Below are 27,415 nucleotides of genomic sequence, written 5' to 3' on the forward strand. Positions count from 1 at the left end.
AGTTTATTTTTGGATACACAAAATATTTATCATGTAATTCTTTTTGTTTCCAGATACTTGTAAGAATACCATGAAAACATGCAATTAAACATTTATTTATTCTTGAAACACATTTTTTCCATTTTATTATAGATTGATTGTGAGAGTACTGTAAAATGTTTGAAAATGACAGATGTCTTAAACAATTAAAAAAGTTTTACTGTGATACTGTTTGTGAAAATGAGACAGAGGATGGCTGTGAATGTTAGATGATAAGAAGAACCACAGCCAAGAGGATTTTGCTTTTGTTACTAACACTTTTAATGCTAATTCTATATAAACAATTAAACAGAGACCTTAAAACTGAAGAAACTCATGCAGTTAAAACTTGTGAAACTAGAAGTTTTCAGGTGTGTGTGTGTGTTATTCACTCAGTTATGTCTGACTCTTCTGCGATCCCATGGACTGTAGCCCACCAGGTTTCTCTGTCCATGGAATTCTTCAGGCAAGAATACTGGAGTGAATAGCCATTCCCTTCTTCAGGGAATCTTCCTGCCCCAGGGATCGAGCCTGGGTCTTGCACATTGAGGACAGTCTTTACTGTCTGAGCATGTATCTGGAAGTAAAAGATGATGTAGGTATATTTTGGGCTACTTCATGTGTGTGTGTGTGTGTGTATGTGTGTGAATTACTACTTATGAAGTGAGTTGATTTTTTTTAATATAAATTTATTTATTTTAATTGGAGGTTAATTACTTTACAATATTGTATTGGTTTTGCCATACATCAACATGAATCCGCCACAGGTATTCCCATGTTCCCCATCCTGAACCCCCCCTCCCCATTTAATATTAGTATTGAGTTAACCAGTTACTTAAAATTGCTTTCAGTATTTCTATCTGTTCTTTTGCCACAAGAGTATTAAGAATATAAAAAACCTAAATCAGATCGCTGAAATAGTTAATAAGTCAAAGGCAAGTATGAGTTTGAACATACCAATCAGTGGATCAGCTATTATGGCAACCTAGTTTTTATAACTATCAGTTAATTATTCTTTTAAAGAAGAGAATCTTATGTGCGGTGGAAGATTCGACCTCATTAAGTGTTAGTGGTAGAAAAGAACTCTGGGAGGAGCACTTCCTGGGCTGTAGTTCCTGAAACTTTAACTTCCTTTGATTCCCCGTAGCACAGATACATTGGATGTTTTGGGGGTTTTAGTTTTATTTGATTCGAGTGTGTGTGTGTTTAAATGTAAAGTTAAAGGATCTTCACAAAAGTAGGTAATGTTTTTAGTTTTAATTTTCCAACGACAAGCATTATAAAGGCATGCCATAACGATTTAACTTAGTGAAAACATTTGTCTGGGGCCAGAAATAAGATGAAATGGTTTGATTCTTTTTCTTCTTCCTCCACTCCTGCTGCTTCTCCTTTATTTTAAAATTTAGCTTTACTGTAGGAATACAACATAGAGATAGTGATGATGAATGGAGAGTAAACTTGCCTATAAAACCAGCTCAAATATGGGGTCTCAGATGAGCCCCTAATACACTCTAGACTGAAGTCACTTCCGAGGTACTCTCTTGGTCCTGAAGTGCTGACTTTTTCTAAGAGATTTCTCCCTCTGCCTTTGTTTTTTATTCTGTTTTTTTGGCTGCACTGGATCTTAGTTGCTATGCACAGGCTTTTCTCTAGTTGGGGCAAGTGGAAGGCTACTCTTCATTGTGGTAGAAGGCTTCTCGTTGAGGTGGCTTCTCTTGTGGAGCACAGACTAGAGTTCATGGGCTTCAGTAGTTGTGGCTCTTGAGCTCTAGAATGCAGGCTCAGTAGCTGTGGTCCGTGGGTGTAGTTGCCCCATGGCATGTGGAATCTTTGAGACCAGGAATGGAACCCCTGTATTTGTAACACCTGTGAGCTAAGAACATTTTTATATCTTTAAATGATTGAAAACAGAAACAGAAGTAATATTTTGTCATAAGTGAAAATTATAAAATCAAATTTGGTGCTTATAAATAAAACTATTTTTTGGAACAAAGCCATTCACTTACGTATCATCTATGGCTCTTTCACGGTAAAATGGCAGAATTGAGTTAAAAGAGGCCTTGTAATCTGAAAAGCCTAAAATAGTAACACTTATTATCTGACTCTTTACAGAAAAAACTTGCAGATGCCTGATTCAGAGGTCAGTAATGCCCTAGGCCTTATAATGCTCTCATATGTCTGTGCTTAAGTGGGTCTTCAGGAATGAAGTACTAGAGGATGCACTTGCAAATAGCTGAATAAATAGATGACAAATGCCTATTAAATAAAATTCTTTTTTAGGTTTAGCATTTTTGATGCTCAGCTTCTTTGTCATAATATTGTTTCAATAAAACTATATGAAAATTTGGACAAAAAAATTGAATGAAATAAGAACAAAACCACTTATCCCCCACATTGCATTACTTAACATTTGTCTCATTTATGTTTTGTTATTGTTGTTTAGTTGCTACGCCATGTCCTTTATGCTTTATTGAGATATAATCTACCCATAGAATTGGAAGTTATTTCAAGTCTACAATGTGATGATTGGATTCTTGACTTATCTAGTTAAGTAACACAACCATCACTGAATTATCCTGTGTGTGTGTGTGTGAACATTTAGTTCTAGTCCCTAAGTCTCTTTTTGTTGTTCAGTCTCTCAGTTATGTTCACCTCTTTGTGACCCCATGGAGTGCAGCACACCGGGCTTCCCTCTCCTTTGCTATCACTAGAAGTTTGTTCAAACTCATGTCCATTGAACTCATGATGCCATCCAACCATCTCATCATCTGTTGCCCACTTCTCCTCCTGTTTTCTTTTTTTTTTTTTCTCCTCCTGTTTTCAATCTTTCCCAGCATCAGGATCTTTTCCAGTGAGTCAGATCTTGGATCATGCAGCCAAAGTATTGGAGCTTCAGTTTCAGCATCAGTCTTTTCAATGAATATTCAAGGTTGATTTCCATTAGGATTGACTGGTTTGATCTCCTTGCTGTCCAACAGACCCTCAAGAGTCTTCTCCAGCACCGCAGTTCGAAAGCATCACTTCTTCAGCGCTCAGCCTTCTTTATGGTCCAACTCTCACATCTGAATATGACTGCTGGAAAAACCATAGCTTTGACTATACAGACCTTTGTCAGCAAAGTGAAGTCTTTTCTTTTTAAAACACTATCTTGGTTTGTCATAGCTTTTCTTCCAAGGAGCAAGCGTCTTTTAATTTCATGGCTGCAGTCACTGTCTGCAGTCATTTTGGAGCCCCCCAAAATAAAGTCTGTCACTCTTTCCATTTTTTCCCTATCTATTTGCCATGAAGTGATAGGACTGGATGCCATGCACTTAGTGTTTTGAATGTTGAGTTTCAAGCCAGTTTTTTCACTGTCCTCTTTCACTTTCATCAAGAGTCTATTTAGTTCCTCTTCAGTAGTTTCGGCTCGAGGGCTCTAGAGTGCAGACTCAGTAGTTGTGGCCCATGGGCATATTTGGCCCATGGGCATATTTGCCCCATGGCATGTGAAATCTTCTCAGACCAGGGACTGAACCCATGTTCCCTGCATTGGCAGGCAGATTCTTATCCACTGGACTACCAGGGAAGTCCTCTGCTTATGCTTTAGATTGGGGGTTGATAAACTGGCATATGGACCAGATCAAGTCTGTTGCTTGTTTTTGAATGTTGAGTTTTAAGTCAGATTTTTTAGCATATTTCAATTATACAGTACAGTGTTATCAACTGTGGTCACCATGTTTTATATTGGATCCTCAGACCTTATTCATCTTACAGCTGAAGTTTATACCCTTTTACCAAACTCCGCCTATTTCTTCCACCCCAGGCAAACACTTTTCTACTATCTGTCTCAGGGAGTTTGACTTTTAAGACCTACCTATCAGTAGTATCATGCAGTATTTGTTTTGTCTGACATCTCAATTAGCATAATGCCCTCAAGGTTGTGGCACATGACAGGACCACTTTCTCATAACGAATAGTACCTCCCTGTGTATAAACTAAGATCATGGCATCTGGTCCCATCACTTCATGGCAAATAGATGGGGAAACAGTGGAAACAGTGTCAGACTTTATTTTTCTGGGCTCCAAAATCACTGCAGATGGTGACTGCAGCCATGAAATTAAAAGATGCTTACTCCTTGGAAGGAAAGTTATGACCAACCTAGATAGCATATTCAAAAGCAGAGACATTACTTTGCCAACAAAGGTCCGTCTAGTCAAGGCTATAGGTTTTCCAGTGGTCATGTGTGGATGTGAGAGTTGGACTGTGAAGAAAGCTGAGCACCGAAGAACTGATGCTTTTGAACTGTGGTGTTGGAGAAGACTCTTGAGAGTCCCTTGGACTGCAAGGAGATCCAACCAGTCCATTCTGAAGGAGATCAGCCCTGGGATTTCTTTGGAAGGAATGGTGCTAAAGCTGAAACTCCAGTACTTTGGCCACCTCATGCGAAGAGTTGACTCACTGGAAAAGACTCTGATGCTGGGAGGGATTGGGGGCAGGAGGAAAAGGGGACGACAGAGGATGAGATGGCTGGATGGCATCACCGACTCGATGGAAGTGAGTTTGAGTGTGGGTTGCTTTCTGGGCTCTCTAGCATGCTCCACTGATCTATGTTACTATTTTTATGCAAGCACCATGCTGTTTTGATTACTACAGCTTTGTAATACAATTTGAAATCAGAAAGTGAGATGCCTCCAGCTTTGATCTTCTTCCTCAAGATTATTTTGGCCATTTGGGTTCTCACATGGTTCTACACAAATTTTAGGATTATTTGTTCTGTATTTGTGAAAAATGCCTTTGGAATTTCAAAAGGGATTACACAGAACTGTAATTTGCTTTTATAGAATGGACATTTTAACAATATTAGTTCTTCCAATCCATGAGCACAGAATATATTTCTATTTATTTGCTTCAATTTCTTTTATCAATGTCTTGCTGCTTTCAATATAAGGTTTTCCACCTAGGTTAAATATATTCCTAGGTATTTTATGATTTTTTTATGTAATTGTAAATGGGATATCTTTTTTAAAAAATCTCTGATAATTCATAATTTGTGTTTATAAATGCAACAGATTTTTGTATATTGATTTTATACCTGGCAACATCACTGAACTCGTTTATTAACAATATTTGTTAAGTGTTTAAGTTTTCTGTATATAATACAATTTTATCTAAAAATAAAGGCAATCTTGCTGTTTTTTTTTTTTTTTTATCAGTGGGTATTCACTTTTATGTCAAATGCTTTTTCTGTATCTATTCATATGATCACATGATTTTTATCTTTAATTTTGTTAATGTAGCATGTCACATTGATTGATTTGTGGATATTGAACCATATTTGATCCTGGTGCATAATCTTTTTAATGTATTATTAAGTCTGATTTGCTAATAGTTGCTAATAGTTTGTTGAGGATTTCTGCATCTATAATATCCGGGATGTTGGCCTATAATTTTCTTTTCTTGTAGTGTCTTTATCTATTTTTTGTATTGAGGTAACAGTGGCCTCATAAAATGAGTTTGGAAGTGTTAGCTCCTCTGATTTTTATCCTTTTGATTTTATTCTATATGTTGCATTTTTTTGCATAAATGGGATATGTTTTATATATATATATATATATATATTTACTTGTATTTTTTCACTTAATATATGTCTTTATATATAGTCATAGTTTCCATGAATACATTGATTTTTTTATCATATGGATAAATTATAATTTATATAATAATTATTTTATTGTGGACATTTGGGTTTTAGATTAAATAATCCTATACTATTTTTTTCCTTTTTTTAAAAAATAAAGTTATTTATTTTAATTGGAGGTTAGTTACTTTACAATATTGTATTGGTTTTGCCATACATCAACATGAATCCACCACAGGTATATCTTTTACACAAGTATTTGGCTATATATATTCCTAGAAAAATACTAACTGGGTCAAGGTTTATTTTTAGGTTTTAGGAGAATGCTTACCAGATGTATATGGTAAAAACAAAATTACTTTCCAGATAGGCTTTAAAAATGACTGCATGTTTATTTCATCTTTGCCACACTTAACATGAGTTTTAATGATTGCCAGGTGGCGATAGCATTAAAGAATTGCCTGACAGTGCAAGAGATGCAGGCTTGATCCCTAGGTCAGGAAGATCCCCTGGGGGAGGAAATGTCAACCCACTCCTGTGCCTGGGAAATCCCATGGACAGAGGAGGCTGGCAGGGTGCAGCCCATGGGGTCTCAAGGAGTTGGACATGACTAAGTGTGTGTGCACATACATGCACACACACACACACATCATGATTACCAACTGGCTATTAACTTAATGATTGTCAATTATTTTAATAGTTGACAGTTTTAATGATTACCAGTGTTTAAAGTATATTATTTTATTTTTCACCTATTTTACTATTAGTGAGTTGAAAATCTTACATATATTTATTCTTCTATAAATGATTTATGTCCTTTGCCTAATTTTTTGTAATAAGTAATCAGTATTATTTTTAAAGAGTTATCTCCATATTAATATGTTTTTTACATTTCTTACAGATATCATAACTAACTTGCATTGAAATTTTGTGTGTGTGGTTATTTTTAACATAGTAGAGTTTTACATGGTTATGCAGTCATTGTATTGACTTTTCCCTTTGTGATTTCTGTCCATCTGTTTTAGTTTTGTAATTCCTTTTGCTTTGAAATTTCTTTCCAGTGTAAGAATCAGCCAAGAATTTCCCTATATATTCATTGTGCCTTAAATGATTTCATTATTTACATTTAACATATCTGTGTAGAATTTATTTTGGTGTGAGGTTAATAGCAAACTTGATTTTTCCCCCCCATGTACTTTGCCAATTTTTCTAGCAACTTACATGGATAAACCCACATTCCTCCATGGTTTATGATGTTTTCTTTGTAATACCCCCCCCCCCCCCAAAAAAAAAATAGGTTTATCAGGATCTGTTTCAGGTCCTACTTTTGTGTTCTATTGACCTGCCTGCCAATTCTCTCTCTTTTGTTTTTTCCTTCAAGGTCATGCTGTTTTTTAATTTAAGACTTTGTAATAACTTTGTAAAACAAGTTACCACCCTATTCCTACCCATTGATCTCTTTTCACAAAATTTCCTTTGGCTGTTTTTTTTTTTTTTTTTCGTGGAGGGGGCATAATAAGCATTGGGATTAGTCATCTTTTAATCTCATTTCTCAATAAAAACATCAGAGAAGTAAACTTTTTAATTTTTAACTTGAAACTATATATTCAGTTTATTCATCTAATGCCTTTATCAACTTCTCTGAAAACACATTTTAAAAACTGAAAATAAAACACAGTTCTGTTTCAAATTTTCACATGCCTGAGGATGATTTTCTTTTCCTTTTGCCATTTTTAACATTTTGGATTTTGTTATATAATGATATAGCTTAGCTGATAGATTGTGTCTTAGGAATAAGAAAATATTCCTTCCTTCATTCATACAGTACAGTTTTAGAGCCTCTTCACCATGAGCCAGGTACTGCTGTTGTTGGTGCTGGGGTTGTAGCAGGGAGCAGGATAATTCCAGTGGGGAAGACAAATATTACATAAATACACAGAAGCATGGACTGTAGTGTAGAAATAAGCACTGGGAAGAAATTCAAAGCAAAGTAAAGGGCAGAGGATGGCAAAGGTGAGGGTGACACTCGTGTAAGGTGATCAGGAAAGTCCTTTGGAGGGGATTAGGTGGTGTTTACAGACACTTGAAGGAAATGAGGAAGTTATGAGAGAGTTAATTCTTAAGTAGGTTGATAACAAATCCGGGGCCCTAGAGGAGGAGAAAAGGACAATTTTTTTTTCTACTTTGCTTTGTCTTAGTCACATAAGACTTTTTTTCTTAAGCTATGAGTTGTTATGGCAATGATCTGCTTTTTCTAAGACTAACTTTCTTTAAGCCCAGAGCTAATGATTACATAACAAAAGCAACACAGCTTGCTCAAGGGTTTGTTTTCCTTAAGCTCTGTACTTAATGACTATGTAACAAGAATATATCTTGCTCCAGGACATGTTTCTCCTTCTTAACAAGAACCTTCTAACTGATCCTGTTATCTTAAGATGTATGTTGTGGGAGTGAGTCTGGTAAGACCTTTAAAACCTTGAGACATTCTTTTAATCTATTCTTAGTAACCAATGAAAAAAGTATATAAAGCCCCACCTAAACTACTAAGCAGGCAGAGAGTGCCCCACCCTGCTCTGATGTCAGAAGCTTCTCTTTCCCTTTTTCACTGTAGTAAAACTTTTGCCACATGAAGTTCTGAGTGCCTGAAGCCTCGTCCCTTGTCCTGAAGCCAAATTCTCTTCCGAGATCACAGATCTGACACAGTTCACAATAAGCTATCAGATATACATGAGCAGTTCTCCTGGGTTCCCTTAACCCTACTGCTCTCCACCCGGGTGCCCTTTACCATTAAAATCTCTTGCTTTGTCAGCACATGTGTCTCCTTGGACAATTCATTTCTGAGTGTTAGACAAGAGCCCAGTTTTGGGCCCTGGAAGGGGTCCACCTTCCTGCAACAAATGGCGACTCTGGTGGGACTCTTCTTCGCTGAGGCTGACATCCTGACCACTCAGGGTACTCAGGGGCCAGCTTGCCTGCCAATGGACCAGACCCAGAGGCTGCAACTGGTACCCTTTTGTCCCTGGTCTCCTGACGCGGACAACTGGCCAGAGTACCCCGACCGGTAAGGAACAAGAGACTTTATTGACCTCTCTCCCCTTCCCTCTCTCTTTCCTCTCCTTAACCCTTCATATCCTTCCCCGTTTTTTCTAGTCCCCCGGTCCTGGATGCAGGAATCTGGTCGAAGGGCCCTCAGCCTGAGCTGAGGATTGGAGACTGATCACCTCATCTTGGCAGAGAACTCAAATTCTGGTTCTGGTCTGGTCTGATTTCTGGCAGGGCCGAGTTCCAGTCCTCCCTTCTCTGGAGGCCCAGGGAAAAGTCCCATAACGCCTGGTTACCTGTAGGTGGCAGGAGACGTCTGTAAGGCCACCCCTTTCACCCCCCTCTCCCGCCTCCTCCCCCTTCTTCTTTCAACCTGGCTTCCTTTCCTCCCTTTGAAATCTTTGATGTTAGTACTTGGATCTGAGGTTCTGTGTCTCTATAGGAGGTTTTCTGAGAGACTGTATTCTTGTATTTAAGGGCTTCCCTGGTGGCGCAGAGGTTAAAGCATCTGCCTGCAATGTGGGAGACCTGGGTTTGATCCCTGTGTCGGGAAGATCCCCTGGAGAAGGAAATGGTAACCCACTCCAGTATTCTTGCCTGGAGAATCCCATGGACAGAGGAGCTTGGTGGGCTACAGTCCACGGGTCACAAAGAGTCAGACACGACTGAGCGACTTCACTTTCACTTTCATACATGTATAACTGGTATACAGTTATACCTGTATACAGTATACATTATATAGATTCATCAAGAAGATCAGTGTATCCAGAGGATAGTGAGTGAGTCAGAAAGCAGTGGGAGATGAGGTAAGAGAAAGGGGCCAAATGAGAGTTGGGTTTCATGAGTATGGGAAGCAGTTGGAAGATTCTGAGCAGGAGAGTAACATGATTTGGTGTTTCAGTAGTATCTCTCTGGCTGCCAATATAATAAGTGAATGGTGGTGCTATTCATTAAAATCACTGGCAGAGCAGTGGATGTTGGAGTGGTGGGAATCGGTACATTGGAAGTACCTATTAGTCACTTGTTGTTGTTCAGTCATTAAGTTATGTCCGACTCTTTGCAGCCCCATGGACTGCAGCACGCCAGGCCTCTCTGTCCTTCACTATCTCCTAGAGTTTGTTCAAACTCATGTCCATTGAGTCGGTGATGCCATCCAACCATCTCATCCTCTGCCATCTTCTTCTCCTTTTGCCTTCAATCTTTCCCAGCATCTGGGTCTTTTGCAATAAGTCCCCTCTTCACATCAGGTGGCCAAAGTATTGGAGCTTCAGCATCAGTCTTTCCAATGAATACTCAAGATTGATTTCCTTTAGGATTGACTGGTTTGACTCCTTTCAGTCCAGGAGACTCTCAAGAGTCTTTAACATCACAAATCAAAAGCATCAATTCTTAGGCACTCAATCTTCTTTATGGTCCAACTCTCACATTCATCCATGACTACTGGGAAAACCATAGCTTTGTCTATATGGACCTTTGTAGGCAAAGTGATGTCTTTACTTTTTAATAAACTGTCTAGGATTGTCATAGCTTTCCTTCCAAGAAGTAAGCATCTTTTAATTTCATGGCTACAGGCACCATCTGCAGTGATTTTGGAGCCCAAGAAAAGAAAATCTGCCACTGCTTCCACTTTTCCTCTTCCATCTGCCATAAAGTGATGGGACCAGATGCCATGATCTTAGTTTCTTTAATGTTGAGTTTTAAGCCAGCTTTTCCATTCTGCTCTTCTATCCCTTCAAGAGGCTCTTTAGTTCCTCTTCACTTTCTGCCATTAGGGTGGTTTCACCTCCATATCTGAAGTTTTTAATATTTATTTTAGCAATCATGATATCAGATTGTGATTCATCCAGACTGACATTTCACATGATGTGCTCTGCTTTTAGTCACTTCAGAGGTTTAATTAATTGGACGATGTATGAATCTGGGGCACAAGACCAATTATTGGAGGAATATGTGTTGGTTTAATGCCGTGGGGTTGGGTCGGATCATTCAAGGTGCATATTGTTTCCTAGGGCTTCGATTACAAATAGTCATGAACTTTGTGTCCTAAGAATATAGTAATTCTTGTTGCTCGTAGTTCTGGAGGCTAGAAGAACAAAATCTAGCAGGTCCTTAGTCCCTCCAAGGGCTTTATTGGGAAGTCACTTTGTTTTTTTCCAGCTTCTGACACCTGTAAAGTGCTCCTTGACTTGTAGCCACATCACTCCAGTCTCTGCTTCCATGGTCACATTGCTTCCTCCTCTTCTGTCCATTGGATTAAAAGTTCATCTGATAAAGCTTATCCAGGATAAACTCTTCTCAGAATCCTTAATCACAACTTTGGCAATACAAGCTAGGATTCACTATTTTATAAAATAAAGTAAAATCACAGTTTCAAAGGATTAGGAGGCAGATGTGTCTTTTGGGGGCCACCTTTCGTCATGTGTCTTTTGTATTGGCCACCTTTCAGCCCAGTACAGGTAATGACTGTGGATTGATAAGCCAAGCGGTCCCAAGACTGACCTCCAGAGCACAACAGTATTCAGAAGTCAGAGAGAACATAGAGGCAGTAAAGAAAACTAAAGGTAGTCAGTGAAATGTAGGAGAGAGAGTCAGAGTGTGGTCACTGATGAAGAAGAGTTTCAATGAGAAGGAAATGATTAGCTGTGTGAAAGCAGCTGAGTGGTGTACAAAATAAGGGCCCGATTTTGATTGTTAGATTTGGTAAGACCTTGACATTGGTGAACTTGCCAAAATTGTATTCAAGAGTGGCATATTTGATTCCATTGTGGTCCCCAGTGCTGAATCCAGCTTCTGTTGAGATATTATAACCCTGGTTTAGCCGGCATTGTTGTGCTTAGTCACTCAGTCGTGTCCAACTCTTTGTGATCCCGAGGACTGTAGCCTTCCAGGCTTCTCTGTCCATGGGGGTTCTCCAGGCAAGAATACTAGAGTGGGTTGCCATGGTCTCCTCCAGGGGGTCTTCACAATGCAGGGATGAAAGCCAGGTCTCCCACATTGCAGGTGGCTTCTTTACTGTCTGAGTCACCAGGCTAGCCCAAGAACACTGGAGTGGGTAGCCTATCCCTTCTCCATGGGATCTTCCTGACTCAGGAATTGAACTGGAATCTCATACATTGCAAGTGGATTCTTCAGCAGCTGAGCTACCAGGGAAGCCCTGTTTTAGCTGTTACATCCGTGACTGGCCAGTATAAAAAGTGCTTCAATGTATAAAGTTATTTTGCATTTCTTTCTTCTTCTTTTATTTCTATTTGAAGATCTGTGTGTGAGTATGTTGTGTCAGTAACCTTGGTTCTTCAAACTAGTTTATGCTCATGGTAGAGATTTTGGAAGTTGTTGTTTTTCAGTCGCTAAGTCATGGCCGACTATTTGCGACCCACGTCACATGTCAAACTCCCCTGTCCATCATTATCTCCCAGAGTTTCCTCAAATTCATGTCCATTGAGTCAGTGATGCTATCAAACCATCTCATCCTCTGCTGCACCCTTATCCTCTTGGCCTTCAGCCTTTTCCAACATCAGGGTCTTTTCCAGTGAGTGGGCTCTTTGTATCAGGTGGCCAAAGTATTTGAGTTTAAGCTTCAGTATCAGCCCTTCCAATGAATATTCAGGGTTGACTTCCTTTAGGATTGGCTGGTTTGATCTCCTTGCTGTCAAAGGGACTCTTGTAAGTCTTCTCCAGCACCACAATTTGAAAGCCTAGCTTTCTTTATGGTCCAATTCTCACATCTGTACATGACTACTTAAAAAATCATAGCTTTGGCTGTATGGACCTTTGTTGGCAATGTGATGTATCTGCTTTTTAATATACTGTCTAGATTTGTGATAACTTTTCTTCCAAGGAGCAAGCATCTTTTAATTTCATTACTGCAGTTACTGTCCACCATGATTTTGGAGCCCAAGAAAATAATATGTGTCATTGCTTCTATTTTTTCCCCTTCCGTCTTCCATAAAGTCATGGGACGTGATGCCAAGATCTTAGATTTCTTAATGTTGAGTTCCAAGCCAGCTTTTTCTCTCTCCTCTTTCACCCACATCAAGAATCTCTGTAGTCCCTCTTCACCTTATGTTGTTAGAGTGGTATTATCTGCATATTTGAAGTTGTTGATATTTCTCTCAATAGTCTCGACTCAAGCTTGTGATTGATGCAGCCCGGCATTTCATGTGATGAATTCTGCATAGAAGTTAAATGAGCAGGGTGACAATATATAGTCTTGCCGTACTCCTTTCCTCAATTTGAACCAGTCTGTTCTTCCATGCCAGGTTCTAACTGTCGCTTCTTGACCCGCATACAAGTTTCTCAGGAAGTATTAAGTTGGTCTAGTATTCCCATCTCTTTAAGAATTTTCCACAGTTTGCTGTGATCCACACAGTCAAAGGCTTTAGTGTAGTCAGTGAAACAGAAACTGAAAGTGTGTAGAAGTGTTAAATCACTCAGTCGTGTCTGATTCTTTGCAATCCCATGAACTGTAGCCCACCAGACTCTTCTATCCATGGGGTTCTCCAGGCAAGAATAGTTGAGTGAGTTGCCATTCCCTTCTCCAGGGGATCTTCTTGACCCATGGATCAAACTTGGGTCTCACTGTATTGCAGGCAGATTCTTTACCATCTGAGCCACCAGTGAAGCAGAAGCAGTGGAATTTCCCTGCTTTCTCCATGACCCAATGAATGCTGGCAATTTGATCTCTGGTTCCTGAGTCTTTGAAATTTTGGAAGTTAAAATAAGAAAAAATTAAAATGAGTTATTTAATTTAAAATTTTTGAAGTGTAGCCTTTTTTTCCTAGGATCTTTGGTGTTTGATCACTCAGTTTTTTAGGTTGGGCTCTAAGGCTTCTATACAGAGACCACTGAATTAAGTGTGATATGATTGCCCAGCAGTATATAAAGGATAGTGTCACTAACAATATATCACCCTATGACTCTAGGTTGATTTTTGGGTTTCAGGGTGCCAATGTGATTGGCTGGGCATGCACCCAATTGTTGAAGAGGAGACCTTTCTAAGTAGAGGGAGGCTCTGCTGGTGATGGGAAGGCAGATGGATCCAGTGTGTTTGTAGAATATGAAAACATGTTTTCAAGAGCCATTGTTCCCATTTTGTCCCATGACATATTCAGGGGTTTCCCTGGTGGCTTGGATGTCAAAGAGTCTGCCTGCAATGTAGGAGATCTGGGTTCAATCCCTGGGTTGGGAAGATTCCCAAGAGAAGGGAATGATTACCCACTCCAGTATCCTTGCCTGGAGAATTCCATGGATAGAGAAGCCTGGCGGGCTACAGTCCACAGGGTCACAAAGAGTGGAACGTGACTGAGTGACTGAAACTTCGACTTTTCAACATGACATTTTCATGTGGAAAAATCCTTACCCAGATGTTAAAAAGAAGGAAGTGGTAAAAATTCTTTAAATTTCAGGAAGCTAGTAATGGAATCAAGGAGGTATTACTATTTTATTAATAGCTTGCATCTTTATAATGTCTCCATTAAATTAGTGAAAGGTCCAGCTGGGAGACTGGGAGGGAGAACAAACTGTTTTGAGTCAGAATAAGTTTAAAGTAAAAATTATCAAATTCCTCTCAGTCTAAAGCAGGCAAATTGAGACTGAGAGGAGGAACAAGGATGTCATTGAGGATACTGTGATGTGACTCTTTGAGTGATTCAAGGATGAGATCCTCCCAAGCTCTCCTCTGCTGCTGCTGCTGCTGCTAAGTCACTTCAGTCGTGTCCGACTCTGTGCAACCCCATAGATGGCAGCCCACCAGGCTCTGCTGTCCCTGGGATTCTCCAGGCAAGAACACTGGAGTGGGTTACCATTTCCTTCCCCAATGCATGTAAATGAAAAGTGAAAGTGAAGTCGCTCAGTGGTGTCTGACTCTTAGCGACCCCATGGACTGCAGCCTTCCAGGCTCCTCCGCCCGTGGGATTTTCCAGGCAAGAGTACTGGAGTGGGGTGCCATTGCCTTCTCCGAAGCTGTCCTCTAGATCCCCAATTTAGCCCCACAGGACTCAGATCATAGACTCTAATCAGAAGCTTCTTTCTCTGAAGCAGCTATTTCTTGATGAAAGGGCCCACTGAGCTTATTTACTCAATAGTCAGAATTTTCTCTTAAAGATTTGGCAAAGCCATTTCTATTATTTTAAATTACCTAAATTTTATGTGTAAAGTCAGTGGAAACTGGAAAATGCAGACCTTTTAAAAATGCCAAATTACATGTAGACTTTACAAGACCAATTATTAGTGAGTAGGCCACTATTTTTAGGGAGTTGAATAAAGAGAAGAGGAATACTTTTTAATTTCATGATCTGAAACTTAGGGTCTGAACTGATAACATACACTGATTACCAGCACTCGTGTCCGACTTTTGCCTCCATATATTTTGCTTGCCACAAGTCCAAGTGAGAAAAATTGGAAATAAGGAAACTCATTTTATATAAGCCATGTTACTTGTTAATATGGGCTATTATAGGCTGAGAATGAATTTTAGAATTTTAAGTTCATTGTGCTTATCTTCCAATCAAGCCAAAGTTACTGAGAGTACCATATGGTTTTAGAAGATATGTTTGGTGTCTTTGGAAACTTGAGGCTACTAAATCATTAACAGCTGACAGAATGGAGTAGACCAAATGTACTTGGAATTGAGTTCTTTGTAGTGGGGAAGTTTGTGGATTTCCTGGTTCAGCCCATCTGATGAGAAGAATATCTCACAAACATGTTAGCTAGTTGCACAAGATGAATAATTTTGCCTGAGAATATGAGATTGATGAGAGTGAAAATAAATGTAAAAGACTGTGTCATCAGCTGAAAAAAATTAAAGAGGAAAATAATATTGCCAGTTTTAAAATGTTTCATCAGGTTCAGGGCCAGATAATTCTTTGTTGTAGGGTCTGTTCTTTCATGGTTTAGCTGCATCTCTGGCTTCAACTCCTGAAATGCCAGTAAAACTCTTTCCCCAGTTGTGAAAATCAAAACTGTCTCCAGACAATGCCAAACGCCCTCATGAGGGCAAACTTGTCCCTGAGTGAGATCCACTAGGTGAGGCTACAGAGATAACCCCCAAAGTCACATTGCAGTTACACGGTCAAGATTGAATAGGATGAAGAGGCAGATTTATGAGAACTTGTGCTTATTGAGTGTGTTATTGGGGTGGAATTTCATTTGGGAAACACGATAATTAAGGTTTAGCTTCTATTGTATATTGTACTGATGAAAGATAGACTATTTTTTTTTTTAAATATAGAGTTTAAATGAGAGCAGTAGGTCTACTAAAAATATGGGAATTAATTGTCTTCTATTTTACCTCCCTCCAAAAAGCCTGACAGAAATATGTAGAACTGCCAAAACGAAATCAATAGTGGGATGACACTGCAGAGACTGCTTAGGGTATGCTTGCTGCTTGCTTAAATTTTACTACATAGAGAGGCCACTCGGGGACTTACATAGCTCACATGCACGTCTTCATATAGAGACACAGGGGCACTTGCGGCCGAGACTGCATTCGCCAAATGCCTGGGCAATCGTCAGCTTTTCCCAGTCTCCTTCTGAGTTAGGTTGGGCCATGTAACAAACTGTCCAGTGAAATGTGAGAGGAACCTCACTTAGGGGCTGAGGAAGCTAAAAACCAGAGTGTGTCTTCCACTGTCTCCTCCCCTGTCAGAGTGGCTTTGGGGGCCTCCTCAGAACACGTCCTCTGAACCAAAGAAGGGCTGCTCCTTTCTTTCATTGTCTCTGTCCTCTACTGTCTTATTTTGGAATGTCTTTTAGTTGGACATTGGACTTGCTGAATTGACCTGCTTAATTCTCATATTTCCAGTGATCATCATTCTATTTTTCTGTGTTTTGGAACTCAGTTGGGGTTTGGCCATGGGGAAGAGAAGGGTCAGCTAAGACTCAAGAGCACAGGCATCACTTTCTTCATGTTAATGATCCTCTGGTCAGAGAGCCACATGCTTATGAAGTAAACTTCATATGATGTTACACATCATCTAGCAATTCTGTACTGAATGAAGGTTAGGGGATTTGAGGAGTATTTTTCAGTAAATAAAGGATAAAGTGATGAAATGACAAGGGGTGATACTTGAGAGGCAGGATTGCATGATCTTCAGTAGCGTGTAGTCTGCTGTTCAATTGCCTGAATTTGAATCCTAGTTTTAACCTTTTTTAGCTGTATTCTGTGTGTGTGTGTGTATATATATATATATATATATATATATATATATATATATAACGTGTTCTGTAACATATAGTTCTTATTCTTTTTTTCTTTCTCCTTCTTCCTCTTCCTCCTCCTTTGGTTGATCTCCCTTTCAAGTGCTTCTTTTATTGTCAGTGCTATCTAGATGTTTGTTATCACTAGTTAATTGGGTTGCATATCAAAAAAATTACACCAAGCCTATGAATGCAAGAATATTTTGAATTCTATTAATAGCCTGTTGTATTTCTAACTGCATACTCTAATAGTTAGTATAAATAAGTTAAGTGCTTTCATAATTCTGATGCTTTCTCTTTTCTACCGGGCATATGATCACTGCTAGCTTAAATCATACTCTGGTTAAAGAGAAAGGTGCCCTTTCTTCTGGGCAGTTTCAGCTCCATGTCAGTGCACCTGTTGGCCAGCAGAACACAGGCTGGATTTCGCCCCCACACGCCCCCTGGGCAAGGCATCTCTGTGTAGTGTTCAGTCTGCATGATTGTTTGGGGCCCTGGTGGGGGCATTACCCCCTGAAGGAAATCTGACCTAGGAAAGCCGAATCTCATGCTCCAAGGTGAATCCTGTTAACTGGATTGGATACTAGTGGTTGTCCCTGATTTCTTTGTCCTTGTTGCTGTGAAAGGGTGAAGGTAAGTGTTAAGCTCATCACTTCAAGGGTTTGAGAATGAGTGGGAATCCACAAGTTATCAGGTGGTGAGCATCTAGATTTAAACCCTTGAGATTGGATGAGATCATTTAGGCATAGTGAGTGGAATAAGAAGGCAAATGGACCAAGAAATTCAAACTTTCAGAGAGGACATAAAAATACATGAATGGGCAAAGGAGACTGAAAAGGAGACCTTAAAAAGGGAGGGAGAGAGTGAAGGTGTATCGTCACAGAACATAAGGGAAGAGAGAGAAAACCAAGCCTACATTTTGGCCATCTGATGTGAAGAGCTGGCTCATTAGAAAAGACCCTGATGCTGGGAAAGATTGAAGGCAGGAGGAGAAGGGGACAACAGAGGACGAGACGGTTGGATGGCATCACTGACTCAATGGACATGAGTTTGAGCAAGCTCCAGGAAATGGTGAAGCACAGGGAAGCCTGGCATGCTGTGGTCCATGGGGTCACAAAGAGTTGAACAAGACTGAGTGACTGAACAACAACACTTTGTGAATAGCTATGTGGACCACTTGGTTGTGCACATTAGGATGGTGATTTGTAGTCCATTGAAAGGTCATGCTGACATTCCTCTTTCCTCACTGATCAACCTTCTGTCTCCTAGGTAAAAGCCTCCGATGCAGATGCAGGACTCTATGGCTTTGTTGAGTATTTTCTTTATACTGGATTCCAAAGCTACGAAGCACCTCAAGCATTCCAGATAGACCCACATGATGGGCGCATCTGTGTTTCTCAAGACACTGACAGGGAAAGAGATCCAGTCACCTATGATCTCTTGGTGAAAGCTAAGGATGGGGTAAGTCTTTATCTGTGAAATTTTACACACACTCAAAAGTGAACCACTGTGTGTGCATTTGAGAGTACCAAGGATTAACAATCAACAACTGGCCAATCTTGTTTCATAAATCACTACCTCTTTCCTTTGCTGGAGTGTTTGGAAGCAGACACCAGACATATTATTTCATTTGTAAATAATTCAGTAATAGCTCTAATGAATAATGACTTTTAAAAACACAACTACACTACAGTACATTAGCAGTAATTCTTTATCTAATGTATATTCCATTTTAGATTTACTGGATTACAAAAAAAGATTACAAACTTTTAATAGTTGGCATGTTTTAATCAAGATCCAAATTAGTCCACAAATGAATTTGATTGCTATATACCTTAAATTTCAACGTGTAACAGTCAGCCCTCCACCTAGTCCCCCCTACCTTTTCTCCTACAGTAGTTATTTTTGGAAAAAATCTGATCAATTGGCCTATAAAATTTCCATATTCTAAATAAGGTTGATTGCATTATTGAGATTCATTTAATTTTTTCTTTTATCACAGTTTCTATAAAATGGTATTTTGAGCTAGAGACTGATGAACTTTGGCTTTATTCAGGTGGTGCTCTGTGCTTCTTATTGCATCAGCAGGCACATGCCATTATTTCACTAGGGGTTTCAGTGGGGCGAGTTTTGAATTGTTATTTTTTGCATTTATTATCTGAAATTCTTCAGTTAAGAAGAATGTTCTCTCATCAACTATTTGATTGGCCTGAAGTATAATTCTTCAAGAAAGCCAGGATAATGCTTATTTCACTTTATTTTACCAGTTTTTTAAATGAGTCAATGCATTTACTATCTTCAAACATTACTGATGATTTTTTTCTTACTTTGATTATAAATTCTTGATATTTTTTTTGTATGTTTGATGTGTTTCATTCATTGTTTTGGTAAAGAATCCACCAGCAATGCAGGGGGGTCCAGTTCGATTTCTGGGTTGGGTAGAAGCCAACCCAGAAGAAGGGATAGGCTACCCACTCCAATATTATTGGGCTTCTCTGGTGACTCAGACAGTAAAGAATCTGCCTGCAAGGCAGGAGACTTGGTTTCGATCCCTGGGTTGGGAAGACCCAGGAGGAATATCTTCTGGAGGAAGTCATGACAACCTACTCCAGTATTCTTGCCTGGAAAATCCCTGTGGATAGAGGTACCTGGTGGGCTACAGTCCACAGGGTCACAAAGAGTTGGACAAGACTGAGTGACTGAAGCACAGCACAGTACATACATTGCTACTTGTTCCTTTCTAAAGTGAAAGTGAAAGTCGCTCAGTCGTGTCCAACTCACTGTGATCCCACGGACTATACAGTCCATGATTCTCTAGGCCAGAATACTGGAGTGGGTAGCCGTTCCCTTGACCATTGTCTGAGCCACGAGGGAAACCCTAAGATCTATAGGGGCACCTTTGATTTGGCTCTTAGGTCTTTTTCGGGTGAACTTTTAAACTAACATATAAAGTTCCTACAGAAGATTGCACAGATCATTAACTGTACAGCTCAATGGATTTTTTGCAAAATGAAAGCATATGCGTAGAAGCCCCTCTCTTGGCCCCTTACTGTAACCATCCCTCCTGCCTTTTAAGGATAATCTGTATTGATTTCTACCACCAAACATTACCTGTTTTTAAGCTTTCAGTGAATGATTTCATACAGTATGTGTTTTTATTGTTTCTTTTGCAGGATATGTGAACATCACTCATGCGATTGTATGTAGCAGTAGTTCATTCATTCTCATTGGTTTATAGTATTATTTTATGTGACTTTACAATAGTTTTTATCTGTTTTGTAATTGATGGAATCCATTTTAGGCTTTGGCAGGTGGGATTTCTATTCACTGTTATACATGTAATTTATTGAACAAAAGTAAGCATTTGTATTGGGCATATATTTAACATGGAGTTACTACATCATCAGAAAATCAAGTAACTTTTTTAAATAGTTTTATCAATTTATACTCCCACGAATTTCATTTGTTCTATATCCTCCCCAACATTTGATATTTAGTGTCATTTTAGTGATAGCAGTTCTGTCCCTGCGTGGTGGTGGTCACATTGGGGTGTGCATTTCCTTGATAACTAATGAATTAATATATTTAATTTTCATTTATAAAATTATAAATGAAAATTTTTATTTGTTTTTCATATATTTCTTGGCTATTTCTATAACTGGTTTTGTGAAGTGTCTAATTCTTTACCCATTTTCTCTTATACTATTGACTTCTTTGTTATTGATTTGTATGAATTCTTTAAATTTCTGGCATGCAAACCCTTTGTTAGATACATTAATGCATCCATTTTCTACAATTCTGTGACTTGCCTCTTTTTTTCCTTAATAGAGTTTTTTGAGGAATAATAATTCTTAATTCCAATGTAACTCAGCTTATCCATTTGTTTCCCTTTACAGCCAGTACTTTTTTCTGCCCCTTTAAGAAGTATTTGCTTATATTAGGGACATTAAGGGCTTCCCTAGTGGCTCCAACTGTAAAGAATCTGCCTGCAATGCCAGATACTCGAGTTAGATCCCTGGGTCAGGAAGATCCCCTGGAGGAGGAAACAGCTACCCACTCCAGTATCCTTGCCTGGAGAATACCTTTGACAGAGGAGACTGGCCGGCCATGGTCCATAGGGTCACAAAGGGTTGGACACGACTGAAGTGACTTAGCACAGTGCATAGGACATTAAGATATTTTCTTTCAAAGATTTAATTGTTTTAACTTTTGCACTTATTATTTCAGTCTCGTGGGAGGAAGTTTCATGTTTTCCCAGTGTGGATACTCGGTTGACACAGCACCATTTGCTGAAATGGTCAGTCTTTCTTCACTGTGTGCAGTGTCACCTCTGTCATAAATCACGTGATTATATATGTGTGTCTACTTCTGGACACCCTATTTTTTTTTAATTGTCTCCCTTTGTACTAGCTATATATTCTCTTGGTTATTTAGCTTTATAATATGTCATGATATCATGTATTTTTTTAGCTTTGTCCATTTTCAAGATTGCTTTGGTTGTCCCTGATCATTCTACATTTTAAAGTACATTTTAGGTATAACTTGTTCAATTTTCCATTACAGTGCAACAAAGATAGCCTTCTATATGCATTATTCTATGCATTCCCTTTACATAGTCTGTTTTAGAGACTTTTCCTAAATTTTTTTATCTGCTTTATACCCACTTATGTAGATCAGTACTGCTAATACCTTTCTGGTCTAATTTTTTAAATTACTGGGAGAAGCTACCTACCTAAGACATGAATTGATGGAACAAATGAGTCTAAATTTATTACAAGTATTTTCATCATAGGGGATTGAATGCAAAAGTAGGAAGTCAAGAGATACCTGGAGTAACAGGCAAGTTTGGCCATGGAGTACAAAATGAAGCAGGGTCAAGGCTAACAGAGTTTTGTCAAGAGAGTCCCCTGGTCAGAGCAAACGCCTCCTTCAACAACACAAAAGATGACTCTACACATAGACATCATTATATGGTCAATACTGATATCAAACTGATTACATTCTTTGCAGCCCAAGATGGAGAAGCTCTATACAGTCAGCAAAAATAATAGCTGGTGCTGACTGTGATCCAGATCATGAGCCCCTTATTGCAAAATTCAGGCTTAAATTGAAGAAAGTAGGGAAAACCACTAGGCTATTCAGGTATGACCTAAATCAAACCCCTTATTATTACACAGTACAGGTGATGAATAGATTCAAGGTATTACATCTGGTAGACAGAGTGCCTGAAAAACTATGGATGGAGGTTCATAACATTGTACAGGAGGCAGTGAGCAAAACCACCCCCCCCCCAAAAAAAAAAGTAATGCAAGAAGGCAAAGTTGTTGTCTGAGAAGTCTTTATGAATTCCTGAGAAAAGAAGAAAAGCCAAAGGCAAGGATGAAGGGAAAGATATACCCAACTGAATGCAGGGTTACAGAGAACAGCAAGGAGAGATTAGAAGGCCTTCTTAACTGAACAATGCAAAGAAATAGAGGAAAAGAATAGAATGGGAAAGACTAGAAATCTCTTCAAGAAATTTGGAGATATCAAGGCAAAATTTCATACAAGGATGGGCACAATAAAGGACAGAAATGGCAAGGACCAAATAGAAGCAGAAGAGATTAAGAAGAAGTAGTAGGAATACATAGAAGAACTGTACAAAAAAAAAGTCTTTATGAACTGGATCATGACGATAACGTGGTCACTTATGTAGAGCCAGACATCTTAGAGTGTGAAGCCAAGTGGGACTTAAGAACCATTATTATGAACAAAGCTAGTGGAGATGATGGAATTCCGGCTGGATTACTTAAAATCCTAAAAGATGATGCTGTTAAAGTGATGTGTCAGCAAATTTGAAAAACTCAGCTGGGCCACAGGTCTGGAAAAGGTCAGTTTTCATTCCAACCTCAAAAAAGGGCAGTGCCAAAGAATGTTCAAACTACTGTGCAGCTGTGCTCATTTCACGTGCTAGTAAGTTATGCTAAAATCCTTCAAGCTAGGCTTCAGCAGCGCATGAACCATGAACTAGGTTTAGAAAAGGCAGAGGAGCCATGGATCAAATTGCCAACATTGGCTGGATCATAGGGTAAGCAAGGGAATTCTAGAAAAACATCTACTTCTGCCTCGTTGATGATGCTAAATCTTTTGACTGTGTGTATCACAACAAATTGGAAAATTCTTAACGAAATGGGAATACCAGACCATCTTACCTCAGTTCAGTCACTCAGTCATGTCCGACTCTTTGCAACCCCATGGACTACAGCATGCCAGGCTTCCCTGTCCAGCACCAACTCATGGAGTTTACTCAAACTCATGTCCATTGAGTCAGTGATGCCATCCAACCATCTCATCTCTGGCATCCCCTTCTCCTCCTGTCTTCAGTCTTTCCCAGCATCAGGGTCTTTTCCAATGAGTCAGTTCTTCGAATCAGGTGGCCAAAGTATTGGAGCTTCAGCTTCACCATCTGTCCTTCCAATGAATATTCAGGACTGATTTCCTTTAGGATTAACTGGTTTGATCTCCTTCCAGTCCAGGGGACTCTCAAGAGTCTTCTCCAACACCATTTTACCTGTGTCCTGAGAATCCTGTATGCAGGTCACGAAGCAAAGTGAACTGGGCATGGAATAACTGAGTGGTTCAGAATTGGCAAAGGAGTATAGCAAGGCTATCTATTGTCACCCTGCTTATTTAAGTTCTATCATGTGAAATGCTGGGCTTTATGAATCACAAGCTGGAATCAAGATTGCCGTGAGAAATGTCAACAACCCCAGATATGCACATTATACCACTCTAGAGGCAGAAAGTGAAAAGTGCCTCTTGATAGGGTGAAAGAGGAGAGTGAAAAATCTGGGTTAAAACTCAACATTAAAAAAACTAAGATGAAGGCATCCAGTCCCATCGCATCATGTCAGATAGATGGGGAAAAAGTGTCAACAGTGGCAGGTTTGTTTTTTTAGCTCCAAAGTCACCACGTATGGTGACTGCAGCCATGAAATTAGAAGACACTTACTCCTTGGAAAGAAAGCTATGATAAACCCAGACAGCATATTAAAAATCAGAGACATCACTTTGCTGACAAAGTCATATAGTCAAAACTATGATTTGCCCAGTAGTCATGTATGAATGTGAGAGTTAGACCATAGAGAAGGCTGTGTGCCAAAGAATTGATGCTTTTGAATTGTGGTGCTAGAGAAGACTCTTCAGAGTCCCTTGGAATGCAAGGAGAACTAGTCAAGCCTAAAGGAAACTAACCCTGAGTGTTCATTGGAAGGACTGATGCTGAAGCTGACGCTCCAATACTTTGGCCACCCGCTGTGAAGAGCTGACTCATTGGAAAAGACCTGATGCTGGGAAAGATTGAAAGTGATAGGATAAGGGGGCAGCAGAAGATGAGATGGTTAGATAGCATCACTGGTTCAATGGACATGAACTTGGGCAAACTCCAGGAGATAGTGAGGGACAGGGAGGCCTGATGTGCTGCAGTCCATGGGGTCTCAAAGAGTCCGACACGAGTTAGTGACTGAACAATGAGCAACAATGTTCATGTAGAAACTAACTTGAAGGAAAGTGATTTAACTCAATAAAAGTACCATGGTCTATGTGTTTAGAATTTACCAACCCCTGTATATGTGGTTTCAGGAATGTTTTGCTTCTATGTTAGAAAAGCAGCGGAAAACAAAAACAATAGTAGACAGAGGAGTTTAGATTAAGTCTATGTGATTATTTACGCCTCAGTATATGCATATAGAAATATTTACCCAAGCCTTCAGAAATATATTATTAATAGACTTTGTGACAGTTGTAAAAGGCATCCTAGGACTAAATAACCAATTTAAATCCAATGCTGCAGTAGTTGACATCTGTTTCTAATTAGTTGGTTATCTAAATAGAAGTAGGATCACTTGATGCCAGAAATTTTTTACTGCCAAAAAAAGGAGTGCATCAATTAGGAACATTGGCAGTAGAATAAAAAAAAATCAATCTAGATTTTAATTTAAACCTCCTTGCCTATTTCTTTCTGCTTCCATATTGAACCCTACTCTACACACTTACTCTATGAAGAATGCTTTCTTTCCCTCTCAGCTCACCAATCTCTATTGCAACATTCAAGTTCCTCTTTAACCACACCATCCCTCCATAGAGCTTTCCCAGACTGAACAAAAGAGATGCTTCCTTTCTCCAGTTATAAAAGGTATTTGATTTTCAGGATAACTAAGAAAGTGTGTAAAACCATATAGAAGCTTTTGCTAGTTTTTAAAAATCAAAGAAGAGACATTCTTCAAGTTCAAGATATCTACGGTCTATATGTTTGTGTTCCCCTCAAATTCTTATTTTGAAATCCTAAAACCCAAGGTGATATTAAGAGATGGAGCCTTTGGGAGGTAATTAGGTCATGGAGGTGGAGCCCTCATGAATGGAATTAATGCCCTTGTGAAAGAAGCCCGAGAGAGCTCCTCAGCGTCTCTGCTGTCTGAGGACACAGCAAGAAGTCTTGGGCTTCACCAGAAACCAGCCATGTTGGCACCCTAATCGCAGACTTCTAGCCTTCAGAACTGTAAGAAATAAAGTTCTATTGTTTATAAGCCATCCCTCTATGGGATTTTGTTATAGACAATGGTGTATGTGAGTATTCTGTACAATGTTGTATGTATATATTCCTCTATAAAAACTCTTTGTTTTATAGATGGAAAACCCTCCCAACACAGTACAACACACTCTTGTTTTGTTGGGATAGAAACATCCTTCCTGTTGGGACTTCATCCTCTTGTTGAGGTGACATCCTAAGCCCAGCTCTGTTATAGATGGCACCTGGTCTGCACCCTTCCTGGCTTAATATAGATTTTATTATTCTTCATATATGAGTAAGGAGATGGCCGCCATTGAAAAGAGTTTATTATACTCACAGATCCCAAGAGGAGGGGCATGCCACATCATGAGAGGGAGTGTACACAGTGTATGCACGATGGGAGGCACTGGGGCCAATCAGGAAGCAGAGGAAAGAGGAAAACTTTGGGCAAGGGTCTTTGTTGTGGTTTCAGAGGGAAGGAATGGGAGAGGCAGAATAAGCAGGTTTAAGATTAGCTGGATTGAATAGTTTCAGTAGCACGGGGCATAAAGGCTGTCTCCAGTCACCTGGTACCTGGCTAGGGGGTGATTAGGACAGTTGATTATGGGGTGATTAGGGCAGGTGATGGGGCTTCTCAGGTAGCCTATGATAAAGAATCTGTCTGCCAATGAAGGAGTTAGCAGAGCAGGTGATTATAGGGTGATCAGCCCAGAGTGTAGAGAGCCAGTACAGGAGGCGGTTGAGAGTGTTGTTTACATTGGAAAGGCACACTTGCCTGATCCTGGCAGCCCCTCCAGGACAATCAAGGCCCCAGATGTCAAAGCATCAGGATACAGAAAAAGAAGATGCAGCCAGTGCAGACTTTTCCCAGAAAGGACGTCAAAGGGCTGACGAGAACCCTGGTAGGTAGCAGAATACACAGAATTAAATCTTTGCAGCTACCTTGTTTCACTCCAATGTCTTGGAAGTAACATTCAAAGGTATGGAGGGAATTCACTACTCAGTTTAACTTCTGACCCATTGTAGCATCTTAAATCGTCAGAGAAAGTTTTTGTCATGGCTTGTGGGCTGCTCTCAGCATTTTCTTCTCCTTTGTGTCAAGTCCCAGGTTCCCCAGCAAGATTCACTCAGTATTTCTCAGTCCTGGGCAGAGTCACCCTCCTCCCCACTTTCCTGTCTGTTGTCATCATCTCCCTCATCTTTACTTCTTCCTTCTGAGTCCTGTATCTCATCCCCCTTCTCTTCCAAGGAGTCCTGTATCTCATCCCCCTTCTCTTCCAAATCTACTTCAGATGCTCTTTGTTTTTGGATCTATCTCCGCTGTCTTCCATTCTTCCATCTTGTGGAGACCAAGGAAGTGTAAGTCTGAGGGTGAAGTGGTGGTCACCTGCTTCAAACAAGCCCCGTAAACCTATAGCAGCCCATGCGTCAGGGCCAGCATGATGTGGAAGCGAGGACTTGGCTCCATCAGAGGCCACTGGCTTCTTCTGAACTCTCTTCCTCCTTCCCTTTGCCTGGGACAGAGGGCACTTCTTCAGTGGTGATCATGATCTCATCCTCTGCATCCACAACTTTCAGCCCTCCCGGGGCTCCTGGATGATGCTTCCCCACTTTCCTGCTTGTTATCACCTTTGCATTTCACTTTTTTAAAATTAAAGTTGTTACAATATTGCTTCTGTTTTGTTTTGGGTTTTTGATTATAAGACATGAGGCGTCATAGCTCTCTGACCAGGGATCAACACCATACCCCCTGCATTGGAAGATGAAGTTTTAACCACTGGACCTCCAGAGACATCCCTGGGTTTCACTTTCTTTTTTTTCTGCCTCACTTTACTTTTTTTTTTTCTCTGACCCAGATCCCTTCAGCAGTCCCACAAACCAGTGGTTCATCCCAGTGTCATCAAAGCACAGGTCAACAAAGTAGACACCCATCAGGCTCTCTTTCTCTTCCTCACCACAGACACCCCAATACCCAAGGAGCATTGGCTGATAG

General features: G+C 39.8%; 1 protein-coding gene across 1 annotated transcript in view; it reads left to right on the plus strand.

Annotated features, from left to right (window-relative positions):
- The window catches only part of DCHS2 (dachsous cadherin-related 2), a 324,121-nt gene that overhangs the window by 111,689 nt on the left and 185,017 nt on the right, over positions 1–27,415 (plus strand). Inside the window, exon 3 of the mRNA XM_070768961.1 lies at positions 18,144–18,335. Within this exon, the coding sequence (XP_070625062.1) occupies positions 18,144–18,335 (192 nt within the window). The remainder of the gene's footprint in view (positions 1–18,143; positions 18,336–27,415) is intronic.

This window comes from Bos indicus, chromosome 17 (assembly GCF_029378745.1).
Source record: "Bos indicus isolate NIAB-ARS_2022 breed Sahiwal x Tharparkar chromosome 17, NIAB-ARS_B.indTharparkar_mat_pri_1.0, whole genome shotgun sequence".
Lineage (NCBI taxonomy): Eukaryota > Metazoa > Chordata > Mammalia > Artiodactyla > Bovidae > Bos > Bos indicus.